This window comes from Rhinolophus sinicus, linkage group LG04, assembly GCF_036562045.2.
Source record: "Rhinolophus sinicus isolate RSC01 linkage group LG04, ASM3656204v1, whole genome shotgun sequence".
In the NCBI taxonomy this organism is placed as follows: domain Eukaryota; kingdom Metazoa; phylum Chordata; class Mammalia; order Chiroptera; family Rhinolophidae; genus Rhinolophus; species Rhinolophus sinicus.
In genome coordinates this window covers 182567531-182591210 of record NC_133754.1, presented here as the reverse complement: position 1 = coordinate 182591210, position 23680 = coordinate 182567531, and the positions used below count along the sequence as shown (strand labels likewise).

The following is a 23680-nucleotide window of genomic DNA, read 5'->3' as shown; positions in this document are numbered from 1 at the left end:
CAAAGAGATGGGGCCTCTCTTCTCTCCCCAAACACATTCCTTTGGGGGGGGCTTTGCCTGCAAGGGATTGATTAAAAATAATTGACGTGAATCTAGCCCTAAACAATGTCCCCAGAGCACTCCTATCCACTATCTCCTCTGTTCTTCAAGAAGGCAGCACAAGGTCATATACATTTTAGAGAATGTTCACTCCCTCCCCTTGATAGTCATTCAAACTCATCAAAACTAAATTAGAAAAAAAGGAGAGAAAGTAACCCGCCCATGAGCCCAGTGCACACATATATTTATTCTTCCGAAACCAGGATCATAATGTGTATGCAGTTTTGTAACTCCTGAGTTCACTTTGCATCATATTGCGAGTGTTTAAATATCCTTTGAAAACACAATTTCTGATGGCTGTGTGCTACTCCTTAAGAAGCAGACACCAGGGTTTATTTAGCTGTTGCCCTAAAGTTGATTATTTTCCAGACAGCTATTATAATGTTTCTGTAAATGACCTGCTGGCTTATAAAGCTCTCGTTTCTGATTATTTTCTTGGGCTAGATTCCTACCAGTGGGGTTACCAGGTCAAAGGGCAGAACACATTCAAGAGTCTTGATGGATTATTTGCCAAATGCTTTCCAGAAAGCAGGAAAAACAGGAAGCCAGCGCTGGCTTTCCCTACCTTCAGCAGCATGAGCATTATTTTCAGTTTTTTTTACTTTGGCAATTTGCTAGGCTGGCTTCCTGCCAGGTGCCAGTGCTAAGCTTATGTAATATGGCCCTCACACCCCTCTGGGAGGGGACACCCATTCTATAGAGGAAGAAATGAGCTCAGAGAGAACTCTCCTGACTGCCAGCGTCGCCTAGCCAGAAGACAGCCGAGCCCTGATTCAACTTCGGACGTCTCCAACGCTTGATCAGGGTGTCAGAATGCTTGGAAGCCTGGGCGATCTTGACTCGGCCCTTCTCTCCCTCCTTACTGTCTCCGTCTCGATTTTCATCGCAGTGAGTTTTCTAATCTGGGCGGATGTGATGCTGTCGCACTCTTCCCTAGCGCTCCCTGCCCTTCGGGGATAAAGCCTAACTCCTCAGGCCGGCCTTCAAAGCCACCATCCTCCAGGTTGCCCTTCCATCCAAAGGCGTCGGCGATGTTCCCGGACCCCCGCCCTACCCCGCGCTCAGGCCATGCTGAACCACTTTCGCGCCACTAAGTCCAGGCGGAGTAAGGCACCTGTGCCGCCGCCCGAGGCTGCAGTAGAGCGAGTCCAAAGCTTTAGGGCAACGGCCGTCATAGGACAGAAGATTGCTTGACACTCGGGTCTGCGCGTCCCTAGCGCCACCAAGCGCCGTGCCTGCATACAGACGGCGCTGAATTCAAAGGGAACGAATTGCCCCGGGCTGTTAGAGTTACAGACAGCTGAGTAACAGCAAGGGGAACAGGGATTGCTATTTAGTAACCACAGGTTTTTGCCTCAGTGACTCCGTGTGGGGACCGAGGATTGGGGCGCCGGGACGCGGGACAGAGTCGTAATTAAAGGGTCCTTCGAGGGCAGCAAGAGCGCCTTTTTTTTTTCATTGAATTTAGCCCTTCTCATCTCCTCTCGAGTCAAATCGGAGAAAAATCACTTTCAAACGGACCTCCCCACCCCTTTTTAGGGCACATTCTTCTGCCGGGCTGTGCTGGTCGCCCTGTCACCGGGTCTCGGTCCCCGAATGTCCAGCGGCTGGCTGCATGCCCCCTCACCCCCCAGCCCCGCGCGCCATCCTCCCCCCCCCCCATCACGGGACAGTGGTGGCCGCGGGGAGGTCGGTTGTGGATAGTCTCCTTGAAGTCGCCCGCGTGTACCCCCAGACGACAAATCCCTCCGGGCGACAGACGGACCTGGAGTTCAGGGCCGCCCCTTCCCGACGCAGAGGACACAGGACGGAGGGTCTGCGTTGCCCGGGGCCCCCTCGCAGCCCAAAGCCGCGCCCGCCGCCGCCTGGGTGCTAGGTGAGCGTGTGTCGTCGCCGCAGCGTAACCCGTGCTCCCGAACCGTCCTCTTGCGCGGCCAGCGGCACCCGAACCTCCGGTCCTCCAGAGGGCGCTGCCCAGCCCGGCCCTCAGATCAGCCTTCTGAGCCGACAGGACCAAGTGGAGCTGCCGGAGTCCTGGAACCCCGAGCCGGAGGCGCCGGGGCCGCGTGCTGCTTACCCTGCCGGAGGGGGCGACGCGACAGCGGAGGGGCTGCGGGGAGGAGGCCGTGCAGTTCCCGCAGCCAAAGCCGCGCCGGGAGGTGAGGTGCGCTGGCCGAGGACGGCTGGAGGAACGGACGGAAGGCTTAGCTGCCACTATAATGGAGGCTGAGGGCTTCAGGGGCAGGTGGGGTTACCGGAGGTGATGTGTAATGCGGCTGTATCTGCAGAGGAAGGGGTTAGCGGAATGGCTGGGGGGAGGGGATTAGGATGGAGAGAAACCTTCCTCCTACCTTGTTCATGGGCGAAAGTGAAAGGTGGGGGTGGGGGTGGGGGTGCTGCTGTTATCGACACCAAATAGGCACACGGGAGAGGGTGGGAGTGCGCGGGGGGCTGGCATTCGTAAGCGGTTGGCGCAGAGAAACACTGAAGGGGGAGGTGTGTTTGCGTCGGATGCTCCTGAAAGGATGGACGGTGAGAGATGGAGAGAGGGAGGGCGGGGTTGGTCATTTGAAGGAGGGACTGTTGGCAGGATTTGGGGGAAATGGGGAGGGTACTTGACTCCTGCTGCTGTTGGCAGAATTGGGGGTGTAATAATGGGGTGAGGTGCAAATGTGGCATGCTGTGGGCAGTCCTGGGAGTGTCGTGCTCAGCTGGCACTATTTGAGGGCCCGGGATTGGAGGACGTGGATGACCATGGACGGGAGGAGAGCTGAACTGCCTTGTGCTGGGGTTCCCAGCCTTACTCCCCTTCCTTCCCCCAGCCGCCATGTTCAACCAGCAACAGCAGCAGCTCCAGCAGTTGCAGCAGCAGCAGCTCCAGCAGCAGCTGCAGCAGCAGCAGCAGTTGCTGCAGCTCCAGCAGCTGCTCCAGCAGTCCCCACCGCAGGCCCCACTGCCCATGGCCGTCAGCCGGTGAGTTTCCCCGGAAAGGGTGGGTGGCTCTAGCCCTGCCACTTAGATCCATGTCTTGGAGACCCGTCTTCCCAGCCCTTTCTCCCAGAGGAGTACCTATTTGAGACCTGCAGGTCATCAAACGGGGGCAGAGAATGGAGGTGAGGCCACTCAGGAAAGACGGAGGGTCTGATTCTCCCAGTAACCCTCTGACACCTGCTCTCAACACAGGGGGCTCCCCCAGCAGCAGCCACAGCAGCAGCTTCTGAATCTCCAGGGCGCCAGCTCAGCCTCCCTTCTCAGTGGCTCTGTGCTACAGAGAGCTTTGCTTTTGCAGCAGTTGCAAGGTATGGTCACAAGCCCTTCTCACTCCGTCGTAGTGGCAGCTTCCCAGCAGCCCCATCACATTAAATCTCACCAGATCCACACAGTACCCGACAGGGAGCTAGTGTCAGCATCCTAGTTTACAGACAAAGACACCGAGGCTTCAGGAGGTGTAAGCCCCTAAGTGGCTCAGCTGCATACAGGTCTATCTGATCACAGAGGTGTGCCCTTGGCTGTGGTGCTGGCTCTATGGACAGTACTCAGCACATTTTACTGACATTTAGATTAGATGAGACATTGGCCAGAATGATCTATTTTGACCACCCTCCTCCTCATCCCATTTGACAGATGAGGAAACTGAGGTCCAGAGAAGGGAAGTCATTTGCCCTGGGTCACAGCAGCACCAGCAGTGCCTCAGCTAGACCAAGGCCTAGGCCTCCTGACCCCCTTGATCTCTTGAGTGGGTGTCTCTAGTCCTCTAAGTTAAGCCTGTTCCCTTGCCTCAGTTTCCCCGTGTGGAGAGCAGTATCTCAGCTTTTCTTTCCAAGATGCTGCTCCTGATACCTCAGTCCCTGTGGAAGTAATCCTGGGGTCCAGTGACCTGGGGCCAACTCATATTCAGACCCAGCCCCTCCCACAGGGTAGGTGTGACTTGCTGGGTTAGGACTGTGCTGAGGCCTTTACAAACCTAATTCCTTGAATTTGCTGACAACCCTAAGCGGGGATACACTCATGATCCCATTTTACAGGTGATGAAACGGGGGCCCAGAGAGGGGTCATGTGCCCAAGGTCACACAGCAAGTAGGTGTTGATTAGAGGGAGAATTAGAGCCCAGATCTTACTACAGAGCTGTTTTCTTAGGCAGTAGGCTATCCTGCTGTCCAGCAGGGTATGCAGCCAGGTCAGGTGATGTGATGGTTGTCACTCTGCAGTCCTGTCAGGGTCACATAGATGTGGATGGCCCTGGGAGCTGGCTTAGAAATCACAGATGGATGGGTGCAGAGATAAAACCACACACATGACCCACAATGAGTACATATATATCTCCCCCCTTTCTTTCCCATTTTAAAAGCGACACTCTTCAAAAAAAAATGAAAAAAGTATTTTAAAAAGAGGATAAGAAAAACACAAATTACCATGTGTTGACTTACCTCCTGAAGAAAAGAACTACTTGCCAAGGTTTTGCTGTATTTCCTCCCATTTTTTTCCTAGGCACAAACTTGGGGATTTGTATATGATTGTGGTTATTGATATAAGTGAAAGGCTGTATCCTGTTTCTTTTTCATTGACTAGAATGGCATCATCATTTATCATATAATTTGACAGTTTCTGTAAAGATTGTTTTTAACAGCTGTTTACTCTTCCACTGGAGGGATGTACCTTTGCTTACCTAAACCTTCTCAGCTGTTCTCCCGTTTTTTTTCTCTTTTAAATGACACTCGGATGAGGATCATGTTTGAGAGTATTTTCTTAGAATGGATTCCCAAGAGTAGAATGACTGGGTTGGGGGTTGGGGAGTGATGTTTTATGGCTCTTGATAAGTATTGCCAAATTGCTTTCCCAAAGGACTGGACCAGTTTGCAATGCCACCAGCCACGTATGACACTGTCGGTCTCACCATGCCCACGGCAACATTGGGTATTATATGCTTTTTTATATATTAATATATATGTATATATACATATAATTTACTAATTTGGTTGGCAAAAAAGCTATATCATGAATGTTTTAGTTTACATTTCTTGAAGCACTAGTGCAGTTTAACATTTTATATTTGTCTGTTAAATATTTGTATTTCTTTTGTGACTTGTCCATGTCCTTTGTCATTTTTCTTTTAGAGTGTGCCATTGTTTATCTCTCTGTTTTCAAGAGCTGATTGGCATTCTTTCTCTGCACATATGTGTATATATGTATTTGTTTTAAGTTAGTGTTCATTGAACACTTACTATATACCAGGCACACGTGTATATCTCATTGAATCCTCATAAAACACTGTGAGTCAAACATTATTACCCCTTTTTACAGATCAGAGAACTGAGGCTAAGACGGGGCAACTGATTTACTTAAGGTCACGGAGCTTGTACTGTAGAGTCTGGATTTGAACCAGCTCTCACAGCACATCCCACCCATGCCCTTTAACCTTTGTCATTCTAGTGCCAGCTTTGGGGCAAGAATTTGAACTGTCTTTCACGGCTCAAAAACTTCCCAAGCACTGGGCTTCCTAGTCTGATGAGGTGCCTACCTTTAAGGAGGTCCCAGTATGGTTGAGTGGTAGGCACTGGGAAACAGATCAGGAAATTGTGTAGCAGATCCTAGAACAGGCACTCTGGGGCATCTGGGGACCCAGAAAAGGTCTGGGAAAGCCTCCCAGAGGAGAAACACCTGTACGGAGCACTGCAGCATGACTGGGAGGAAGTCGGGGCAGAATGTCCCGGGAGGAAGGAACAGAATGTGCAAAGGCCCAAAGGCAGGGAGAAACCAGGCTTGTTTGAGGGATGCATGGGAGCATGTGGCTGGAGTCTAGTGGGGGCATGTGTGGGGAGAATGGCAAGAAAGGAGGTCGAGGAAGAGGCAGGGCCAGATCTCTCACCATGAGCAGCAGGGAGCTATGGAAGGTTTTATGCAGGGAAGTCAGGATGTGATTTTAGAAAGATCACTGCTGCTATCCAGTGCAAAAGTTGTGGCTGCCACTCAGTTGTGGTTGAAGTGGCTTTGGAAGGGCGGCTGGGAGTGGAGATGGAAAGGGGAGTCAGGCTGAACTGGGAAGAGGGGTAGGAGAGAGAGTTGATAGGATATGTGTCGGCTTGGATGGGGGCAGTGCATAAAGAGGGAAGAGTCAGGAGGACCCCCAGAACCATGGCTGGGGCCAGTGGGCCCCTCCCAGGGACCCTGGATATCTCCTCCACTTTGTGACTATTGTGACAATAATACCTACCCTGATGATGGCTGGGCCGAGTGTGACCGAGGCCATGCATGGAAAGTGCTTAGCACCTAGTTCCCAGGGTAGCTGGTGGGGGTAGGGAAGGGTCTTATTATTCCAGGGACCAGTCATCTTGCTGGTTCTTCCTCTGGGTCTTGTGCTGGATCTTTCACATAACGTAAGGTGTACTCTAGAGCATGCCTGAGGGTGAGTGGGTTTGCTGGGGCTTCCCAAGCCGCTGACCTGGGAGGCATTGGGAGGGAAAAGGCAGTCCCCCAGCTAGAGCATAAAACCAGCCTTAATGCTCAAGGTGGGACTGGGTCCTCAGCTCTCATCTCTCCCCTTGAGTGGGAAGGGTCACCTTCAAAGTTTTCTATGATGTTCCCATGATGCTTTGTGGTCTGAGCCCTGACCCTCTACCATCCAACCATGGTTGTAATCCCTTTTCTTCCCTCTTCTTACTTATAGGTAACTTCCGTGGCTACAACCTGGCAACCCCGAACCTGACAGCACCCAGCCTCACACCCCCTCAGCTCGCCACCCCAAATCTACAGCAGTTCTTTCCCCAGGCCACTCGGCAGTCTCTGCTGGGCCCCCCTCCTGTGGGGGTCTCCATAAACCCCTCCCAGCTCAACCTTTCAGGGCGGGCCGCCCAGAAACAGGCCCGGACCTCCTCCTCCACTCCCCCCAATCGCAAGGTGAGTGATGGCTGGGATAGAGCCGGTGGGGATGGGAGTGGGAGAGGGCTTACCTGGGTGTCAAGTGAGCTCCCCACTCCAGCTCACACTGGGCCCTTGGGCAGGTCACACCCCTCTTTGTGCCTCAGTTTCTTCATCTGTAAAATGAGCAGGAGGTAAATTGGACTCATCTAGTGTTTCCCACACTTGAAATAGTCCCGAACCCCTGCTGTGATTTTTGCCATGTCCAAACACCAGCAGTATTATTTACCTAATATTTCTCTTTTTTTTAAAAAATTGAGATCTAATTGACACATAATATATTAGTTTTAGGTGTACCCTAACAGTTTCCTTTAAAATCAGTACTGCCCAAGGGACATAGAATGCAAGCTATATATATAATTTCAGTTTTTCTAGCAATCACATTAACAAAGTGAAATGAAACAGGTGGAGTTGATTTTATTCATATACTTTATTTAACCCAATATATTAAAAGATTATCATTCCAACATGTAAGCAACTTAAAAAAATGAATGAGGCATTTTACGTTCCTTTTTTTTTGGTACTAAGTCTTAAAATCTGGTGTGTGTTTTATACTGACATCGCAATTTGGCTTGCCACATTTCAGGGACTTACAAGCCACCTCCATGTGGCTAATTCCTCCTGCCTGGGATAGCACTGTGTTAAATGAACTAGCTTCTTCTTCGTTACAATTATTTTAAAAGGAACCATTATATCGCTACCTAAAATGTAAAATCAGTGTAAATTAATTGCCATATGTGCAAGTAAAAGAAAGGTAATTGGGGTGAAACAATGTTATAAAATCTGAAGGTCTGGTCCTGGCTTTTTATGATTGAGAGGAGGTAAAAGCATCAAAGGAAAGCTCTGCCTGACCTGAGCAGAGAAACTCAAAGAGACTTGCAAAGCAAATACCATCCTCCCTGAGGCTGTCCTGTCCCTGAGCATCCTGGCAGATCCTCAAACACACCACGCTCCTAAGAGCGTTCTGGGGTGGGGACGGTAACCCCCTTTTTGCCTGCTCTGGGGCAGCGCCCATCGGGAGGTGAGGCATTTCCCTCCAGAGAGGGATCCCGGCCTCTGACCTTCCAGTGGGCCTGTCCTCACGTGGTCTTGTCTATGACCGCCCCCTGCCCACATTTTACATGTAGGAAAACTGAGGCTCAGAGTCGGTGGAGGTTGCCCTGGGCTGTACAGTTGTTGAGACAGAGCCAGAGTTGGGCCTCCTGACTCACAGGCCAGTGCCGGGTCGTGCAGGGTGAGAGCTGGGTGGTCCTGAAAGGCACGGAGTCCTGCTCTGGTGCATGTGCTGGCGCACTGCTGGTTCCTTCGGCTTAGTAGAAGGGAGGGAGGCTGCAGGTGGGGCTCCTGGGGCTTCCTGGGGGGCCCTAGAACCAGCTGGAGCCATGCATGTATTTAGCAAACATTTGTAAGACCCTGCATGGGACTCAGTGGTGCAGATGTCCCATCTGGCCTGGCCCTCCTGGAGATCCTGGGCTAGGGAGGAAGATGGAGGTGGTGGTAAGACAGTAATGCAAATAATGCTTTCACCAGTTAATTAAGACTGTGGCAAGTGCCACAAAAGGGAAGCCCAAGGTCCTCTGGCAACCTGTCCTAGGGGTCTGCACCTATTCTGGTGTCAGGAGGGCTTTCTGCAGGAAGTGTCTTCGAGGCTCTGGGGAGAGGCCTGGGGCAGGAAGAGGCCTGGGGCTTTGGGGAATCAGAGAGAAGGCCAGTGTGGATGTAGAAAGGGGGAAGGAGAGCTGCTGAGGCTGGAGGGGTAGGTGTGGGGACAGAGGTCCGATTGTGTAGGAGATGGGGGAGGTGGTGTCAGGCTCGGGGTAAGAGAGGTGTACTCCAGGCCTGTAAAAAGTCACAGGAGGGTTTCAGCCTGCAAGAGACAAGAGACATGATGACGTTTGCATGTGAGAAGGAGTCCTCTGGCTGCTGAGTGGAGAAGCGTGTGGGGAGTCAGGTGGCAGCACCATGGCCAGGAGAGGGCTTGTGTCCTCCAGACCTGGGTTTCCTAAACAGGCAGCTAGAAGGAATGCCCTCGACACGATTCCCAGGGTGTTTAGGATCGCCTCTTGGCGGCTCTGGGGCCAGGCCCATCAGAGGGCCCCAGGCCCCTTCATCTCCTGGGGGACTGTTGCAGCCATTCTTGGGCAAGGATGTGTTTAAAAGGGTGGGTGGTGGTTGTCAGAATGGTTTCTGAAAGGAAGCAGGATTCTTCTTCTCAGACGACGCCTGTGGAAGACAACGCAGACCCCCCAGAGGGGTCTGAGGAAGCCACAGAGCCCCGAATGGACACACCAGGTGAGGAAAGCTGCTGGTCTTTCAAAGGGGATGAAGGTTGGGGCAGGTGGCTGCAGGATTGGTAGTGGAGACAGTTCTGGGAGGCTGGGATCTTGCGGGGGGTGGTGAGCCCAGGCCTCATCTCCTGGCTTGTTCGTGCTTTACTTGCCAATGGCAGTCATTCATCTGCCTTCCATTCTAGACCAAGATTCCCCTCCCAGCCCAGATGACATCACTAAGGAGAAACGTACTCCAGCACCTGAGCGAGAGTCTTCTTATGAGGCGTCCGAGCCACCCGCTAAAAGGTCAAAGAGGTAACTGATGCTGAAAACCTGCTGGGACCCAGGAGTTCTGTACTCCTATTCTTGCAAAGGCAGGGGGTGGGTGTAGTTGGGAGCAGGACCCTTCAGGGGAGCAGGAGCAAGGAAAGGGCCTTGGCCTCTGGCTTGGAGGAAGGTAAACCTAATTCTGCACCTCACCTGGGAAGGCCCCAGGCTAGACTCTGGTGTTTTCACTGTGACTGAGCCACCTAGAAGCAGACAAAGTGGCCAGGGTGGAGGAATGAAGATATGCATCTGGGACCTCAGGGTGGGTAGAAGGTATGCAGCTTTACAGGCCTAGGATACATGTTAGCAAATTGTGGGAGGTGGGAACGAGTGATCCTGCCAATTTATGTAAGTGAAACTGGGGCCCTGAGAGCCAAAGGGGCTTACCCAAATACCCAGCTTGAACATGGTAGAGTGATGACTGGAACCTGGGTCCTGGCCTTTCTAGGGAGCCCCTGGGACCAATTGGAAGACATGAATTTGATACTCTTTTGATCATTGCTAGCTCCGAGGAGCCCACAGAGAAGGGGCGCCCAGGGCAGCTGCAGGCAAAGGTCCAGCCACAGGCCCGGATGACAGCACTGAAGCAGACACAGACACCCGAGCTACTGCCTGAGCCACCAGAAGCCCGAGTGCTGCCACGATTCCAGCCACGGGTTCTGCAGATCCAGGCCCAGGTGCAGCCACAGATGCCATCAGCAGATGCCCAGGTGCAGCCAAAGCTGCAGAAACAGGCACAGACACAGACGTCTCCAGAGCATTTAGTGCCACAGCAGGTGCAGCCGCAGCTGCAGAAGGAGGTGGAGCCACAGAAGCAGGTGCAGCCACAGGTGCAGCCACAGGCACATTCACAGCCCCCAAGGCAGGGGCAGCCACAGCTGCAGAAGCAGGCACAGACACAGACATATCCACAGGTCCAGTCAGAAGCACAGCCAAAGTTCCAGACAGTGGAGCAGCCACCGGAACAACCTTCAGAGAAGTCTCCAATGCAGCCACTGGACCAGACCCAGGGGCAGCCTCAGACCCAGCCACAGGTGCCAGCATCGGAGCAAGCACCAGTTCTAGTTAATTCCACTGTGCTGGAGACACAGCCTGATATGGCAGAAGTTGGAGCGGGTAAGTGAGTGCTGGCTCCCAGTCCACCCAGTGATGGGAAAGCTCTGCCCAGGCCCTTCTTTCCTCCCCCGGCACTGTACAGTCCTGACTGGGTATTGTCTGGGACCAAGGGTTGGACCGAGAACCAGGGTTTGGGGCCATCTACACCTTAGGCTTTAAGGCCATGGCTGTGGGCAGAGAAAGTGGCCCATGGGCCTGGGTCCCTCTGGGCAAAGTGGGAGGTGGACCCTGGGAAACAGAGTACATCTGTCATTTCAGGCCAGGAGGAGGCCTCACCAGAGCCTGTGGGTGCCCAGGTCAGCGTGGAGGAGAGCCAGGAAGAGCTGACCAGTGGTCTGGATGTGGGGGAATGTGAAAAAAGAGCAAGGGAGATGCTCAGGGTGGGTAGAGATGCTGACGTGACCACTACGCCCAGCTGTGGGAGGGCCTCTTCCCGCCCCAGCCCACCTCTAGGCCCCATCACATTTCCTCACCTGGTAGATGTGATGGCAGCCCTCCACCTGGATTTGATGGTGGCTTGTTGAACTCATGCTGTCTTGTTGCCTTCACATGCCTTTGCTCTGAAGATGTGGAAGTACTTGTGGTGACAAGAATCCCTTCTAACCTGCTCATTACAAAACTAGTGCCCCTAGTCCCCTGACATGGGTGACGTGGCTCTAATGGAGAGAGCAGAGTGGCAGCCCATGCCGGGGGATCAGGACCCAGCTTTGCCTCACACTAATTGTGGCCAAACCCATTGCATTCTTTGCATCTCAGTTTCTCCATCTGTCATGTGAGGATTGGGGTGGGTGGACTTGAGAGTTAGGTGGGACTGGGTTGGAATCCTGACTGTAATGCGTCCTAGCTGTGTGAGCTTGGGAAATCACCCAATGGCTCAGAGCCTCAGATTTCCCCTATGTAAAGTGGACTGTCAGGAGGGCCTGATGAGACAGTGCCCATAGATGTTTAGCACTGGGGCTGGCCCCCCATAAGTGCCCAGCTGGTGGTAGCTCTGCTTCTGCTTCCGGTGCAGGTGTGGGGTACTGGGGGCTCCCTGAAGGTCACCATCCTGCAGAGCAGTGACAGTCGGGCCTTTAGCACTGTATCCCTCACACCCGGGCCCCGTTCTGGCGACTCCATCTCTGCCACTTCTGCTGCCACCAGCACACCCTCTAAGCAGACCCTCCAGTTCTTCTGCTACATCTGCAAGACCAACTGCAGCAGCCAGCAGGTACTGCCAACTGGGCCCTGGGGGTTGGGTAGGTGGAGGGGAGGGGCTGAGTGGGATGCCAAGCCTGCCTTTACCACGACCGCCTGAGTGGCCACATGGGGCGCCATGAGCCCCGCCCCTGGCAGCCCTGCACTTGCTCAGAAAACATTTTCTGACCAGCCACGAAGGCAGGATTTTAGAGTCAGGCAGAGCTGGTATAAATTGGTCCTGACTAGCTGTGTAGCCCTCGCAAGGTGAATTTCTGCCTTCCTGCCTCGGTTTCTTTATGCATCAGATGAGGAAACATTTAGAATCCACCTCACTGGGTGGTTCTGAGGATTCCACGACTTCACATTGAAGCCCTGAGCCACAGGCTTGGTCCAGAGAAAGCATAGCATTAATAACAGCTTCCCGCTCATATTAGTGCTCCTCGTGCTGCTGTCACTCGGTGCCTCTCCTGAGCAGAGCTGGGGACCTGGAAGTTAATCAGACCGCTGCTTGTCTTTGAGGCACTCACACAGCTCCAGGATGAGCAGAAGCATTGGCTACTGTGCGCTCACTCTGTGCCTCAGTTTACCAGTCTTCTCTGGCCCACACAGGGTTGTAAGAGAAATGGCCTCAGCGGTGGTGGGGTGGCCATGCAGCTGAGGTTGGAGACCTCCTCTGTGGGCCCCGCCCTGACCGCCATTCCAGGGCTCTCGCCTCATGCCCCTCCCTTGCTCCTTTGTATTGAAGGAGTTCCAGGACCACATGTCGGGGGCCCAGCACCAGCAGCGGCTCGGAGAGATCCAGCACATGAGCCATGCCTGCCTCCTGTCCCTGTTGCCCGTGCCCCGGGATGTCCTGGAGAGAGAGGATGAGTGAGTGAGGATCTCAGAGGCTCTATACTGAGGGGTGGGCAGTCTCGCAGGCCAGGCAAGGCTGGGAGGGGCCCTGAATCTACCGTCTGCAAGGTCTGCCTTTGTACTTAGCATTGCCTTTCCCCAGAGGCCTCTTCGCAGCAACTGTGTGGCCTTGGACCTCAGTTTTCCTCGTCTGTAAAATGGCCTGGTGATGGGTGTAATGCAGGAGTTCATGACCCAGATAGTTCATTAAGGTTCCTGCCATCCAGACGGGAAGAGTGTGACCATCCAAGTGGGAAGGAAGTGGGTTGCCCACTTGTGGCACTGGGGCTGCTTCTCTCGTCCCCAGCACATGTCCGGACCCCACTACGGGGGTATAACGGTAAGGCTCAGTTCATCTTGTGGTCCGAGGTTCGAGCTACCCTCCGTGTGCCCCTTTCACTGTCATGGACGCTTGGTCAGTCAGAATCACCAGCCCTCCTAGAGTCTGAGACTGGCTGTCGGCGTGGGAAGGTGGGAGCTGGAGGACCTCGCACGACCCGTGGGCAGTCACAGAGGCCGGTAGGGGCTGGGAGGTGTCTTCAGAGAGAAGCAGGTCATGTTGGCTTAGGCCATCCGGGGGACATGGGCTCTGTCTCCCAGGATAGCTGTCCCTCAGATCCCTGTCCCCTAGTTTTTCAGGAGAATCCGGAAACCCAGATTTGTAGGTGGAGTCTCCCAATTTCAAAATGGTAACAGCTAGTTCCCAATTAACACAAACCAAACCTCGTGGAGGCCAAATGAAACACTTCCACAGGCTGGTCAGGCCCTGAGGCCATCCGTGGTCAGGGACTCTGCCATGAGCATTACAGAGGGTCATTGCTTGCACTCCCAAGTGGGATGAGGGGACAGGTGCCCTGAGTGACGGAGCGCTCTCTCCAAAGGTAGCAGTGTCTCTGCTAGCATTCCTCACTTTGCGAAGAGCTTCCCTACGTGGCTTTGCAGTATGTTCTCGAGCTTTAAACCTCCCCTGCCCGCTGACCTAGGACGTATACTTAGGTGACGTCATCATAAACACAGGAGAAAGGGCACTCACAAAACATTCCTTGCAGAGGTAATGTCATAATGAAAAATGTCATTGGAAATTATCTAAAATATCCCAAACTGGAGGATTAGGTAGATCGGTTAAGTCCACGTGGTGGAACAACTGATAGATAGGACAGTGGCAGGAATTTATGATAATGTGGAAACGTGCTTGATTCAGTGTCAAGTGAGAACAGGAGTCAAAGTTGCATTTGCAGAATGAGCTTCATGATGTCAAAATAGATCTCGTCACACGAGAACACGGCACAGAGGTAGCCCAAGCTCGGAACAAGCTTCCGGTGGAGGGGATTTGTTGACCTGTCTCCTGATGACGCCTCCCCTGGAATCCGGACTTGGCCCCCTAAAGGCCACGCAGAACGTGGCAGTCCTTCAGAGAGGCTGCCTGTCCTTCCTTCATCTGACACAGTCAGAAACTCAAGGCCGATCCCGTGCCAGGCCCTGGGGATTCTGGGATGCAGTCCTGGCTTCCCAGAGCTCCCCATAGCCCAGTGCGGGTGGAAAATGGATGAGGTCCTGCCAATCCATTGTGGACAAAGCTGTAGCCGTGACACATTGGGGCCTCAGAGGGGGGCGTGGCCTTACTGGGATGGGGACAGGTCCAGGAATGGGGGGAGGGGCAAGAACAACTCTGGGAACAAAAGGGTGTTTAAACTGAAGGATAAAGGGGAATTTTCAAGGCCAGACATCCTCCGTTGTATCACTGTCCTGGTGGCCCCTCGGTATCCCAAGTGCTTCTGAATCTCATTCTGCAACCCCTTCCCCCCCCGCCCAAGTTTCCTTGGTTATTATTTAAGTATTGTTCCAGATGAATCTCAGACCCATTTTGTTAAGTTTCCAAGAAAGATCCTATTGGAATGGCACTTGGATTATGGAGCACCTGGGAGACTCTGTCTTTCCAGTAAACATAGTGTCACACTACACGTTTTGATTGTCCCTCAGAGAGCCTCCACTGAGGCGCTGGTGCAACACCTGCCGCGTCTACTACATGGGGGACCTGATCCAGCACCGCAGGACACAGGACCACAAGGTATGAGGGCGCACATGCTGCGAAGGCACCCCCTGTGCTGTCTCCAAGCCGAGGGCTGGAGGGGAGAGAGCCCCAGTTGGGAGTGGAAGGTCAGTGTCAGCCTTTGTCTCTGCGTGGCCATAACTCTAAAGTGTGGCTTCTCGATGAGTCAGTCACGTTTCTTCTCTGGGCTTCAGTTTCTCCTCCTGCTCAGGGTGGGCAAGGTGCCATCTCACCATGCCATTCAGCTACGGGGCTCGTGGGGCTCCTCTTGGTGGTTATCTTCTCTCCCTATTTTCCCTCTGTCCTTTCTGTTGCCACCTGCCATCCCACTTTGGAGCCAGAGGCATAGGGAGGGGACATGTTGCCCATGTTTGGTACAGGGGCGAGCACAGCCAGCTGATTACAGATGTGGTGGCCTGCAGGTGGGAAGCGAGGTCTCGCTGGCTGCACCTGGGGACACTGCCTGCCACCCACTGGGCCTGCCCTTCTTTCCCCAGATCGCCAAACAGTCCCTGCGACCTTTCTGCACTGTTTGCAACCGCTACTTCAAGACCCCCCGCAAGTTTGTGGAGCACGTGAAGTCCCAAGGGCACAAGGACAAAGCTAAGGAGGTAACCCCAGCTCCCTCGAAGGACATGGGCCCAGAGATGTACAGAGCCTTGGCCAAGGCCACACAGCAATTTGAGATTTATCCCAGACCGAGCTCACCGCAGGTCTGGAGGCATTGGAATTCCCAGGGGTATGAGGTGCATGGGGTGTGGCACCTTGGCTGCCCTGAGCTGACCTGAGCCCTGGCCCACTCCCCTGGGCAGCTGAAGATGCTCGAGAAGGAGCTACCTGGCCAAGATGAGGACCACTTCATCACAGTGGACGCTGTGGGCTGCTTTGAGGGAGATGAGGAAGAGGAGGAGGACGACGATGAAGAAGAAGAAGAAGAAATTGAGGTTGACGAGGAATTCTGCAAGCAGGTGCTTGGGGGCGGAGGGGACTCGGGAGGCAGGCTGGAGGCTGGACATCTCCCAGGGGCCAGGAGCCACTGTGCTGGCATTTGTAGGCACTACCACAGGGCACAGTTGAGTATTAATAGGAACTGTATTCTAGATGACTATGTGTAAATATTATCACAATGACCGGTGACAGGTGAAATATGTGAGGGCCTCGAAGGTCCGGCTGAAATTCTGAATTGAGGAAGGGAAAGGACCCCTTGGCTGAGGGCACAGCCTCAGTAAGTGGGGGAGCTATGTGGTGTATACAGTAAGGCCAGTGTAAGAGGATAATGAAGGTGACAGCGAGAGCAGGCGACAGTTGTTGAGCACCTACTATAGGCCAGGCATGTATCAAGCACTTTCCTGGCAGAATCTTACCAATTTGGATGCCAGGAAATGCGACTCCAGAGCCTGTGCTCAGAACGCCCCCGCCCCTCTGCCTCCCATGAGCGAGAAGCTGGAGGATTGTGGATTCTTTTCAGTTTAACAAATGCTTCCGGAGCACTCGTTCTGGGCCAGGCCCTGCCCCAGTGCCTGACACCAGAGCTACGTGGAGACCGAGGCCTGGCCCCTGCCCTCACAGACCTCACCCGTTCCAGTCCATAGTGGTGATGGGGCAGCAGAAAGGGGACACCGAGGGGCTGTAGATGGAGGGCGGCAAGGGCGACCTGCAGCCCCGAGCAGGTTAGGGGTGAAGCTGGCTTTGGTATTCGGCAGTCAGCAGGGGTGTCCCAGGCAAGCCCCTTGGCCTCTCTGAGCCTCAGTTTCCTCTGCTCAGAAGTAATAGCCCTCAGGCTGTGGGGGAGGGCCGCAGCCCAGGGTAGCAAATGTAAGTGGTCGTCACTCTTAAAAGCCATGTTTGCTTGGTATGTGGCGGAAGGCACTGCTAGGCATGGTGGGGCTGATGTGCTGGAGTCAGATAGTCTCATCTGGAAGGGGCTTATGTCCAGCAGGTGAAATGAGGGGTCCTAGGTGACCTGAAAGCCACCCACTCCCCAGGAATGAGGTCACTGCAGCACCAGGTAGGACCTTAGGGACCTGGCAGGGTGCTCACAGCTAAAAGTGTAACCAGGACTTGGGGCCCACCAGGGTTCACCGCCCTCCTCCTCGCTAAACCAGCTGTGTGACCCTGGGCAAATAAGTTCATGTGCCTGGGCCTCAGTTTCCTGTTATGCAAAATGGGTGAACCATAGCAGGTTGTGAGGATTCAATGAGATGACGTGTGACGCGTTGGGCACCCCTGGCACCTAATATGGCCCCTGTGGGAGCAGGCCTTCCTGGAGGAGGGCGCGGATGGAGCTGAGCCCCGGAAGTACGGGTTGGGCAGGGCACTCGGGCGCAGGATCAGCACGTGCGAGGCTCAGAGAATGCCACCCACAACCTCCTCGAGATCAAGGGGACATTGTGCTTGAGAGCATGGGTGGGTTCCTGGCCCCCAACCTGCATTCAGGGGCTGGGGTCTTGGGGAAGCCAGATCCGAGGCCACACTTGCGTGTTTCCAGGTGAGGTCCAGAGATATATCCACAGAGGAGTGGAAAGGCTCAGAGACCTACAGCCCCAATACCGCATATGGTAAGAGCCCAGCCCTGAGCCCAACCTCCAGGGGACACCCCCCAGATCGCAGCCATGACATCCTGGCCTATCCCCTTGTCTTCACTTCTCCCACCTGGAGCGTGGAAGAGCACATGGGCCCCTAAAGAGGGCAGGACACCTGGCTGGCGTGAGGGATGTGAACACAGAGACCCTGCTGTCCCACAGGTGTGGACTTCCTGGTACCTGTGATGGGCTATGTCTGCCACATCTGCCGCAAGTTCTACCACAGCACGTCGGGGGCGCAGCTCTCCCACTGCAAGTCCTTGGCCCACTTCGAGAACCTGCAGGTGACTCACACTTTATTCAAGCTGATGGGGCTGATGGCCAATGGCCACCTCCCCGCTACACTTGACCTCAGCCCCAGCTACACTCCACAGGGAGGCCCTGCCCACGGAGGGACAGAGCCGGGGTGGGGCTGGGCTCTTTCTGCTGTTGTTCGGGGGGGGGGGTTGCTGAGGGACAGGCTGTTAGCTCTAGAGCTCTGGCCCAGGGAGGCTGAGCGTATCACACAGGGTCACACAGCATGTCCAATCTGTCTCAGCCTGGCTGGGGAAGCGGCTGCTGGCCAGCACACCAGGGAGGGAGGGAGCCCTGCCTCACCCACACCTTCTGTGTCCAGAAATACAAGAAGGCCAAGAAGCCCAGCCCCGCCACCACCAGGCCCGTGAGCCGCCGGTGTGCCATCACCGCCCGGAACGCCTTAACTGCTCTCTTCACCTCCAGCGGCCGTTCCCATACGCAACCCGGTATCCAGGACACAGCCAAACACCCCAGCAAGGTGACAGACCAGCCCCCCCAGCCCCCACCACCCCGGCGCTCAAACCGCCTCAAAACCTGATAGAAGGAGTTCTCTACACCCACCCCATCTGGGTCCAGATCTGTGCTTTTAGGAGTCTGCATGAACTTTGACATGGTTGGTGTTTTTACTCAAAAATCCAATAAAAGGTAGTTTGGCTGTATAGTCCCCACCAGCACTTGTGTCTGGGGAGACGGGAAGGGGAGCACCCCAACCAGCGCCCAGCCTCTCAGGCAGTGTGAGGGCGGAACCGGCCTAACCAGGGAACCTGGGATCACGACGCACTTCACCTCTGAGCCTTGCTTTCCCTCTTAATAATGTATCAGGGCGAGGAAAGTACCTTCAAGTAAGGTCTCATTTAATCTTCACGGTGACTCTAGGAGAGACGTCTTGTTACCTCCAAATTACAAATGAAGAAACTAAGGCCTGGCAAGGTCAAGTGACTTGCTAAAGGTCATACATCGGGTGAGTGGCGAGGATGTGACCCCAGGCTGAAGCTCTGCACCCCTGTGCTAGCCTAGTCTCTCTCTCCAGCTGGATCCTGTGGAAATTGCAGTGCAGGAAGTGGGGGGGCCCTCGCTGCTCCTCTGGTTCTGAGTTCATGGTTCACGCCCTTCTCGTCAGCTGACCTTATAATGAACCATCTGTGAATGTGGCCCAGCCTATGTTGGATCTTTACTTCTGCTATGTCCCCCTTTGGAAAGACCCCTGCAGAGACAAGCAGACCAACCCTGCTATTGGCCAACTGGAGAGGGGCCGAGAGCAGGAGGGCGGTGCCCAAGGTTATACAGCATGTTTTGGTGTTGGCTGTCTTAGTGAAAAGCCCTAGTACCCAGAGAAGCTAAGCTCATCACACAGTGTCACACAGCATGTCCGACGCTGTCTCAGCCTGGCTGGGGAAGCAACTGCTGGCCAGGAGCACACCAGGTGGGGAGGAAGTCCTGACTTCACCTGCACCCTATGTCCGGAAATACACGAAAGTCAAGAACCTCAAGCCCAAGCGTCGCGCGTGTGTGAGCAACGTCTGGAAAGTCTTGACCGCTCTGTTCACCTGTCAGCCACAGGGGTCCTCATCCCAGGATACAGAGAGGCGCAGTGGTGTCGGAGACCTGTTTAATGTGGACCTTCAAAGCCTGGGCAGAGTGGAGAGTGCCCTGGAATTATTGGGCAGGCAGGCAAGATAGATGGGTCGCAGGCCCACACCTGGCCCCAGGAGGGGAGGCTGGGTGGTGAGCGCTGGCCCAGACACGCCAAGGGGAGTACCTGAAGGGTGGCCCAGGCAGGCAGAACCACCAGGGGACCTGTAGGCCAGCCCTTGAGAACGTATCTAAGTCAGGTGGTGAGTGCCCAGGCCAGAGCCTGGCCCCGGGAGGCAGGGTTGGGGCCTGGTTGGGGGATCCTGGAGCCTAGGGGCTGGCATCGCTGGGGGCCTCCCCGAGCTGCTGCTGGAACTCAAGGCGTGTCTGCCGGTTGGATTCAAGCAGCTCCTGGAGTCGGGCGTGGAGGTGGTCATTCTTCTCCTCTAGGTGGTCCAGACAGGAATTGATCTGGTCCAACATGGAGTTGATGGCAGCATATTCTGGAAGGAAGAGGAAAGAGAGCCAAGGTCCTGTATCTCCCCAGGGCTCACAGACATCCTCCCCCCATCTATTCCCCAGCCTGCCTCGAAAAAGGCTTTGGCAAGTCCCTACTGCCTGAGCCTGTATCACCATCTGGAAAATGAGTGGATATCAAAGGAGGACAGGCTTTGGAGACATAATAGTAATACCTTAGCACATCATATTTTTTCTAGGGTTACGGTGGTCAGGGAGATCAGCCAATGTCCTGCCTGGGAAGTTCTGCCACATGCCACATTCTTTCCACATCCTCCATCTGCCTAGAGGCCAGAGCTCACATTCCTGAGTGGAGCAATCAAGGCCTCTGTCCCCAAGCAGGCCTATCTTCCCAGCTCTTCCATGGCTTCTGCCCGCAGGATAAAGCACCGCGAAGACTCCAAAGCCCCACTTCCCTCTCCAGCATTACCTCCCATGCCTTTGCCTTTCCACTCTCACAGCTGCCTTTGCCTACCTCAGGCCCCTTGAACAAGCCGTTGCTTCTGCCTGGAATGCACTGTGTCTTGTCTTTCTACTCTCCTCCTCTCCTGGATGAGTCCCACTCAGCCTTCAAGTCTCAGCATGGATGTCGCCACAGGGAGCTCTCAATGCCCCAGACTGGACCAGGCCTCTTCCTGATCCCCTTCCTCACACCTCCATGGCCCTCACCTCTGGACTGACTGCTGTGATTATCTGTGTGCTGGTCTGGCTCCCCTACCAGACTATAGAGCTCTGTGAGAGGTGGAATGGTCTTGTGTTCACTGCTGTTTCCCTGAGGCCCTCACTGTCACATAATAAACATTTGTTGAATGAATGAATGAATGAATGGATGAATGAATGAATGAAGCCTCTAACTTTCCAGCCTTTCTCCCTTGGCTAAATTGTCCCTGCTGCCCAGAAGGCCTCAACCACAACAGCCATTTAAGGACCAGCTCAAAATGCCTCTTCTTCCGAGAAGCCTTCCATGGTCTCCACCAGAAACCATCACTTCCTCTTCCACAGCCAATCCCGACCTGCCTCTGTCAGCAACACAATGTCCCTTAGGACCCAAGGTCTGGGCCTGTGCCCACTGCGGGACCCAGTTCTGAGCCAGCCCATGACTCAGATACACTCCACTGCCAGCTTGGAACAAAGGGGAAGTGGCTGACAGTGTTTGGAAAAAGCCAGGGCTGGAAGAGTGTGTCTGGGATATGGGTGCGAATGAGTGTGCATTCTGGAGGCAGAGCACCCGTGACCCAGAGTTGGCACACCTCACAGAGGCCAGAGTCCTGGAAAGTCTGTTGGATCTTACAATCCAACCCCCTTGTGGCACAGATAGGGAAACCAAGGCCCAGGGAGGAAGGGACCTGCCCAGGATCCTCCGACTGGTTGGTGGCAGAGCCAACTTGGGGAACAGGGACATTTGGGTTTCAGCTCCAGCTCTGCTCCATCTCAGCAAGTTACAGCACCTTCTAGAAAAGGGAGCTAAAGAGCTAAGTATCTGTGAGGTCTCAAATATATCAAGAACTCAGGGTCTGGCCACAGGAAGTACTTAATAGGTGATCATTATCAACATGTCACATTCTGTGTCCTGAGACACAGCCAGGAGAAGGATGGGTGTCTCCATACCACTGGGGCAGGTTTTATTTGCATCAAGGGTATGTTCCAGTTCCAAGCCTTTGCCTCCCTCCTCCCGCTGTGCTAAGTCCTGTGAATCTGCCAGCATCCACTCAATGTGACTCCTGGGAGGCCCTTCTGGACGCTCCCACCGCAGCTGCCAGCATGATTACACACATCTGGCCACCGCTCACCAGCAGTGCCCCGGGCAAAGTGGCCAGCCAAACACTTACCCCTGCGGGAGGTCTTCGACCTCTATTAAATGCAAACCCTGGGTGATGAAAAGTGTTCTAAAACTAATATAGTGATTGATGCACAACTCTGGATATTCTAAAGCCCAACTAATTGTACAATTTAAATGGGTGAATTGGATAGTATGTGAATTATAGTTCAATAAAGCTGTCACCAAAAAAACACAGATTCCATACTTACCCCACATTTACTAAGTCCTGTGCTCTAAGTTAATGCATCAATTTTTATTACACTAAAGAGAATAACCACTTACTGAACACTTGTATGCTAGGAACCTACTAAGTATTTTCCATTCATTTTGCTACTTCATCCTGACACATCTCAATGCAGGAGACGCTAATCATTATTATTTTACAGATGGGGAAACTGAGGCTCCAGAGGGTGAGAAGGGAGTTGATGGTTCTCTCTTTCCAAACCTCCCCTCCCACCTCCCGCAGTGCTGTGCACGAAACAGGCTGCTTTGTAAGCAAGTCACATTCGCTAGGGCTCCAGGCCACACGAGAAGAGGTGGTGGGGGATGCTGACTCAGCAAGGCGGGCGCACCCACCCAGAGAGCCCCTTTTGCTTAGCCAGGAAGGTCCACCGGCCCCGCCCCCTAAGGAGCCTCCGTCCACACACGGGCTGAACGAAGTGGCTGGAGCAAATCCCAAAAAGGCGAGTGTCTCTGGAGAGGCCTTAGTCTCCCCATCTGCAAAACGGGGCGGCTGCCCACAATTCTCCAATGCTGCTGCCGTTTCCAGGGACCCACTCGCAGGTGCTCGCCCTGAACCCAGAGACGGCACCTGCAGCTGCAACCCACCCGGGGGCGGGGGTGTTGAGAAGGCTCTGCGGTCCCTTCCAAGCCCCTATCCCCGCACCTATTCCCCTTCCCAGGAAGGTACCACTGAGAAAGCAAAGGTCGTTTCAGCAGTCCCCCTGGGTCACCTGCTTCCCCGAAGCCGTCGTCCTCTCCTTCCGCGCCCGCCTCCACCGGTATGCCCAGGTCCCCGTTGGGGCCCGACATTGCGGGCTCGGGCGCCGCAAGGGCCGCGAGACGATGAAACACTGCGACCGTCACGCCGACAGCCGGCGCCCGGCGGAAGGTGGAGGCGACCGATAGACCTCAAGGCCGGAAGGGTGGAATCCCGCCTCCGATTGCGGCCTGGCGGCCGGGGTCCCGCCCTCAAGGCCGGAGTTTCGGGGCCCGAGCTCCGCCCCGCCCCGCCCACAACCAGAACTCCGCTCCCGCCCCCCCGTCAGGCCCCGCCCCAGAGCCCCGCCCCACACTGCCTAACAGTGGAGCCCCCCTCTTCTCCCAGCCTCCGGGCGAGGCCAAACCGGGGCTGCCCGCTGAGAAACGTAGATGGTGGAAGCTCGGGTCCTCAGCAAGGGCGAGCGAGCTGGGCAGAGGGCGGGGCAGCCTGGGACGCCCACCCTGTCCTTTCATGCTGCCGGGAACCTTTATTGTTTTTGTAACTTCTCTCACAAACAGGTGCCAGGGAAAAGCCAGAGCCGGCAACAGCTTTTCCCAGGCAGGGGGAAGGGGAGGCAAGGCCCCTTCCCATATTTTTCTAAGGCAGCTCATTGGGGGTCCCCACTCGGTTCCGCCTGGCTTAGGTTGTATCTCCCGTGAGATATCTTACCCGTCTTTGGCTGCAAACCATCTTTTGGGGACCAGACAGAGAGACATAAGGTATAAACATAAGGATGGAACAAAGACCCAAAAAGGCACAGTCTCACAGACTCTTCTTTCCTTAAGGAAAGACACAGGGGGACAGTTGCCTAGGCTGTTGTGTGACTACAACTAATAAACCAGGTGACCCTGGGGGAAAACACAGAGCCGATTTGTGTCCTCAGAGTTTGATCCTGGAAGGCCCAGTAGGCCCAGGTGGTGATGGGAAGCTGCGTTGTTTGGGTCAAGGCAGAGAAACTGTCTCTGCTGCCCAAATTGGAGCCCAAGGGCAGGCAGGCTGGGTGCACCTTCCACCCCCTCAACTAGTGGGGCTCTGGCCAGTTGCCCCCTGGGTGCCCTTCTT

The 23680-nt window shown here is 54.5% G+C and overlaps 2 protein-coding genes across 15 annotated transcripts; one reads left to right on the top strand and one right to left on the bottom strand.

Annotated features, from left to right (window-relative positions):
- Positions 1-1982: 1982 nt before the first annotated feature.
- CIZ1 (CDKN1A interacting zinc finger protein 1) lies at positions 1983-18388 on the top strand. Of its 14 annotated transcripts, none has more exons than XM_074331112.1 (18): positions 2087-2258; positions 2922-3072; positions 3283-3398; positions 4942-5013; positions 6764-6993; positions 9216-9306; positions 9488-9599; positions 10117-10429; positions 10526-10727; positions 10986-11107; positions 11740-11937; positions 12652-12776; positions 14781-14868; positions 15348-15461; positions 15663-15818; positions 17339-17408; positions 17595-17716; positions 18049-18388. In XM_074331112.1, the coding sequence occupies exons 2-18, from the start codon at positions 2927-2929 to the stop codon at positions 18265-18267; spliced, it is 2496 nt and encodes an 831-aa protein (XP_074187213.1). In that variant the 5' UTR covers positions 2087-2258; positions 2922-2926; the 3' UTR covers positions 18268-18388. The 14 variants fall into 14 exon arrangements, with proteins under 14 accessions (XP_074187215.1, XP_074187213.1, XP_074187210.1 ...); XM_074331109.1 differs by having other exon boundaries at positions 2089-2263; positions 10117-10441; XM_074331107.1 differs by having other exon boundaries at positions 2107-2258; positions 10117-10441.
- Positions 18389-19321: 933 nt separating this feature from the next.
- BBLN (bublin coiled coil protein) lies at positions 19322-22805 on the bottom strand. The gene is made up of 2 exons (XM_019728703.2): positions 22590-22805; positions 19322-19804 (listed from the first exon to the last, which is right to left on the bottom strand). The coding sequence occupies exons 1-2, from the start codon at positions 22666-22668 to the stop codon at positions 19632-19634; spliced, it is 252 nt and encodes an 83-aa protein (XP_019584262.1). The 5' UTR covers positions 22669-22805; the 3' UTR covers positions 19322-19631.
- Between the last annotated feature and the right edge of the window lie 875 nt (positions 22806-23680).